Here is a 5,280-nt window from a genome sequence, read left to right on the forward strand (position 1 = left end):
ATATCTATATTTATTATATGGCTCTTCACAATGCTAGTAGAAAGCTCCATTGACTTGAATGGGATTTCCCAAGTTCAATGGCCTGGTACCTACAAAGGCGAATTTGGTATAAACATCTATATATATTCTGAAAGTACATGTTATAAGGATTCCATTTCACCCCCCTTTTAAATATGCACAGCTTTATTTTTTTTATCAGCCACACAGTTTAATTATATTGGTGTAGAAACAATATAGCATTCTGGTGTATTTTTGATTTAAATGTCTTATTTAATTATTTTCTAACTTTACTTTCCCTTTAGTAACACAATACAGTTTTAAATTAATATTTTTAAAACATATTCATTACTTTTTTCATTGAAAAATTAATGAATATGTTCTGACTTTTATTTTGAAGGATTCGCGAATGGCGGCCATATTGGAATTTTCTTTACTGTCACTGCAATAAAAACAACAAGAAGAAGGAAGTGGGGAAATAAGAAAATGGCTTTTTTGAACAGGAGTTGTCGGGCAGCATATAGGAAATGTTTGGCTGCGAAGCTAAGTGAGGACTCAAAGGTGTCCCTACAACTTTCACCTTGGCCATGCAGTTATTTTGACGAGCCTGTTCAAATGGAAGTCACCGGACTCCCCCCTGAGCAATCTGTGGAGTTGCGATCCAAACTTACAGACAGCAAAGGCGTTTCCTTCGAAGCATTTGCCACTTTTTGTTCTGACAAAAACGGACACATCGACTTGGGTAGATGTCCATCGATGGGTGGGAGCTACAGTGGAATTGATTCTATGGGGTTGTTTTCTTTGATGCGACCACTTGTTCCACACAGTAGGCTAACCAAGAGGGATGTGTCAGCGCCACTGTCAGTTGACATTGAGGTGATATGCGATGGACAGGTTGTTGCCCAAGAAACCCTTGAGAGGCGATTCATGGCTGATGGTGTGCAAAACTTTCCCTTGGAAGGTGGCAATATAAGAGGTTCACTGTTTGTGCCACCTGGTCAGTCTGAAGGATTTTTTCTCTTGCAGCAATGTCATATGCAAATTAGGTCTACCAGAAGTTCAAACATTACATTTTTCTAAGGGCTTCCATAGCATAGCATAGCCTAGGCTACTTAACATGTTTTCTAGAAATGCTTATTAATAGGCGTTTTAGCGCAGAATGACTTTAACAGATTGTAAGAACAGTAAATACCATAAACACCATTGAGGTTTCAGGAAAAACTGAAATGTGTCAAATTCCAACAGCTAACCAAACGGAACAGTGGGACTTTCCTAGGAATTCCTAGGAAAGGGGTCAAGTTAGCCTTCTGGTCAATCAAACAAAACAAATCAGTTTTGATTCTAACCAGATATGGTTAACCAGTAATGATTCTAACCAGATTTAAGCACAATTTAGTACAACCAGGAAAATCATTGTGTGGTGGTCAATGTTGATATTGTGGTGGGCCGCCACAAATAAGTCAATGTATGGAAAACACTGGAATACATTTTATTTAGACAGGATACAGAAATGCTACCATCTTATCTGAGCCTGAGCTCATTTAAAATGGACTGATGTAAAGTGGAAAAGGGACCTGTGGTTAGACCAATCAACATGTGCAATTCCTTTTGGAAATCATAGAGTCCTATCAGGGCTAAAGAGGAAAGGGACTATTCAACTATCCAACTTGTTATAATGCTTATTTCAAAACCCAGCATCCATGATGGTGTGGAGGTGCATTAGAGCCTATGGCATGAGCATTTTGCAATTCTGAATGATGAACACAGGTTTTAAGGAACAGACTGTATACTGTCATCCAGACAACGTCTTTTCAGGGAAGACTTTGAATATTTGAAGAAAATAATAATAATAATAATAATAATAAAAAAAAAAATTAACATAATTCTGCACATATTTAAAGTAGCCCGAGTGCTAAAATGTCCTGTCTGCAGTCCAGACCTGTTTATGGGTGTATGATGGAATATAAAACATGATTTAAAAAGTCCCCAGATTGTTGATCCTATACCGGGCAGGAATGGGACCACATTTCATTCTCAAAACTCTAGCAATTGGTCTGGTCTCAGTTCCTAAACATTCATAGAATTGTTGAACACAGTGGTAAAAATGCCCCTGTCCCAACTTTTTTAAGACATGTTGCTGGCATTTAATTAAAAATGAACATATTTTCCCCAAAAATCAATACAATTTCTCTCCTTCAACAGATATGTTGCCTTTGAACTATTCTCAAATAAATATTGGGTTGACATGATTTGTAAATCATAGCATTCTTTTTTTATTCACATTTTACAAAGCGTCCCAACTTTTTCGGGTTGTATATCAGGCAGGAATATTTCATCCAAAAATTGTCAAAAGCTGTTGAATTCATGTTATTTCCTATTTTTACAGAATCTCGTATATTAAGACCAGCGCCTTGTGCATGATTTAGCCTAACTGACAAGTCTTTCTTTTCACAGGACCTGGTCCGTTCCCTGCCATTCTGGACATACCCCACATAGGTGGTGCTTTGACAGAATTACGAGCAAGCCTATTAGCCAATAAAGGTTATGTGGTCATGGCTTTGGCATATCAGGGTTATCAGGATTTGCCCAAAGTTTTGAGGAAGCTTGACTTGGAGTACTTGGAGGAAGCCGTGGCATTCTTGCGGGCTCACCCCAAGGTTAGTGTCGGAAGGATACTGAATCTAACATTTTTCATTTAACAACGTTCTTGTTTATCACAGTGTGCATTTTTCCAAAGACATTGAAAGAAAGTGAACAAAAATATAAATCTAAAGCTTTTCCAGATAATACAGTGTTAAAGGTCAATGTGAGTGCAACAAGCTGACTCACTAGCTTAGGACCTCAAACTTCTTTCACATGTAACACAAATCAAAAAATAAAGTCTTAAATCCAATATTTCTGATTCTGATTCTTTATATAATGTCAACTGAGATGATACAATTTAAAACTTAAATTCAAATACATTTTAAAATGAAATGTGATGGTCAAAAGACTGTGATGCTCTATGGTCCAGGGCTTCTGTATCATACAAACTATTTAAATATTTAGCCGCTTACATATTCATGTTATTTTTTCTATCTCTAAACAAGCCTACAAAAACTTCCGTACATATTAGAAAATGAACTTACATTTCTGCAAAATATATTTTTCATAAACATATTCAATTATTGCACAGAAATGGTTCTAACAGTCAAAATGTTTTTGTTTTGCAGAAGATTTCTATCAATGGCATAACAATGTTCTTCATTTCAACTGCATGTAATTTCTCTCAATCATTTCTTTAATAAAAAAAAATTCTCAGGTAAAGGGACCAGGCATAGGGATCCTCTCCATCTCCAAGGGTGGGGATCTAGCACTTGCAATGTCAGCATTGCTTCCTGGGATCTCTGCAACTGTTTCCATCAATGGATGTAATGCTGCCACTGCCTTTCCCATCCATTACAAAGGCACGGTGATCCCCCCTCTCAACATCGACACGGGCAAAATAATCCTCAGAAAGGATGGACTTCTGGATGTAAGGGACGGCCTTCCAGATCCTATGCTGGAAGAGAACCAGAACTCTGTGATTCCCATTGAGCGTGCCAGCTGCCACTTCCTGTTTGTGGCCGCTGAAGACGACAGGAACTGGAACAGTCTTTTATTCAGTGAACAGGCTGCTCAACGACTCCGGGACCACGGGAAAGACAACTATGAGCTGGTGCGGTACCCGAAGGCAGGTCACTTCCTGGATGTTCCCTACATGCCCCACTGCCCCTCCAGTTTCCATCCAGCAGCAGGCGCTGTGGTGGCATTTGGAGGGGAACCCAAGGCTCATGCTGAGGCCCAGGTTGATCTATGGAAGAGGGTCCAGCAGTTTTTCAGAAGGCATTTAAATAATGATCATTCCGAATGGAAAGCCATGCTGTAGTGTGTTTTATAGTGTGTATAGTAAATGTTGTTTGGCTTGGTAAAGGCTTGGTAATTGCACATGACTGTATGGATTCATTTGAGTGTCATACATTTGAGTGTATGTGACATACTTACATTGACATTTACATTTAGTCATTTAACTGAGACTTTTATCCAAGGTGACTTAAAACAAAATGGTGGTGGTTACTGAGGTTCCCCCTTCACTGTGAAGTGCTTCACTTGTGAAAAGCGCTATATAAATGTAATGTGTTGTTGTTAAAACAATCAAGGTACAGTGTTACAAGCAGTGTTGTATAAAGTACTAGAAAGCAATACTTGAGTAAAAGTACAAGTATCGTACTAGAAAAAGACTTTGGTAGAAGTGAAAGTTACCTTTTAGAACATTACTTAAGTAAAAGTCTTAAAAGTATCTGATATGTACTGTACTTAAGTATCAAAAGTAATTTTCTGATATGTAATGTACTTAAGTATTTGAAGTAAAAAGTAAAAAGCAAGCGGTTTTATTTTGAACTTTTATTGTGAACTTTATTTTGGCTTTCTTATAGTAAAGCATAAAGCATATTCAGGGTTCCCATATCTTCTTTCAAAGAAAAAAACAGAAACATAAATTTCACTTTTGTATGAACTTCAGGTAAAAATGAAAAATAAATAACTTATTTATTTAAAAAAAAAAAATGACCTGCTGGTAGGGAGAACATTTTGTTCATGTGGTATGGGCATTTCTAGGGCTTACTCCCCAGGTCACCATCTCACTCTCACACACAGGCCACCTATGTCCAGCAGCTACTAATATGCCAGTCATTAGTTGAAACTGAAAAGGTGTCTGTTCATCTTCAAAAGAAGCTGGTTCAAAGTTGCCAGAATTCAGTGCCCAGGAGTTTCAGGCCCAAGACCGGCCCACGTTTTCCATAGTGGTGGAAATTGGTAGCCTAGAAATCTAGACGCGCCCCTAGGGACAACAAATTACAATTGCTGCCAGGGCTAGTCTAGCAACTCTCCGTTGGCTTGTGAGCTCCAGAAATCGAAACTCAATCAGGCCAATGAAATCGTGTATAGATTCGTTAGGTGGGCTTAACATAATGATTGATGGCAGAGTTGCAACGGTTTGGCTTGAATTCCCTGCTACTTGAAAACAAACTAGATGTACCGCATAGCGGTACAAAAATATGACCGGGCCAGTCCTGTACATCCGTTCAAAATAAATCACACTTCAATTTGTCTCCATATTTTACTCCATCCCCACTCTTGAAACTTTTGTGTATGCTTGTTTGGCATGCCTGAGTGTGTGTGTGCGGCTGCACAGAAAGTACCCTACTGGTGCTGAAAAGGTGAATAGATTGTAGAATAGCCAAAGAAGATGTAGAATTGTTATAA

At 38.3% G+C, this 5,280-nt stretch overlaps 1 protein-coding gene across 1 annotated transcript; it reads left to right on the plus strand.

The window, feature by feature from the left end:
* Window positions 1–428: 428 nt before the first annotated feature.
* Window positions 429–4,276, plus strand: LOC125298737 (acyl-coenzyme A thioesterase 1-like). Its single transcript, XM_048249537.1, has 3 exons — window positions 429–994; window positions 2,452–2,654; window positions 3,299–4,276. The coding sequence occupies exons 1-3, from the start codon at window positions 484–486 to the stop codon at window positions 3,902–3,904; spliced, it is 1,320 nt and encodes a 439-aa protein (XP_048105494.1). The 5' UTR covers window positions 429–483; the 3' UTR covers window positions 3,905–4,276.
* The last annotated feature ends 1,004 nt before the right edge of the window (window positions 4,277–5,280 follow it).

This window comes from Alosa alosa, chromosome 8 (assembly GCF_017589495.1).
Source record: "Alosa alosa isolate M-15738 ecotype Scorff River chromosome 8, AALO_Geno_1.1, whole genome shotgun sequence".
Classification (NCBI taxonomy): Eukaryota; Metazoa; Chordata; class Actinopteri; order Clupeiformes; family Clupeidae; genus Alosa; species Alosa alosa.

Excerpts from the sequence above, each read along its gene's own strand:
- LOC125298737 (XM_048249537.1), top strand. The coding sequence starts at position 484 with ATGGCTTTTTTGAACAGGAGTTGTCGGGCAGCATATAGGAAATGTTTG. Across the intron at positions 995-2,451 it reads TTCACTGTTTGTGCCACCTG|GACCTGGTCCGTTCCCTGCC; the intron begins GTCAGTCTGAAG and ends TTCTTTTCACAG. Across the intron at positions 2,655-3,298 it reads TCTTGCGGGCTCACCCCAAG|GTAAAGGGACCAGGCATAGG; the intron begins GTTAGTGTCGGA and ends AAAAATTCTCAG.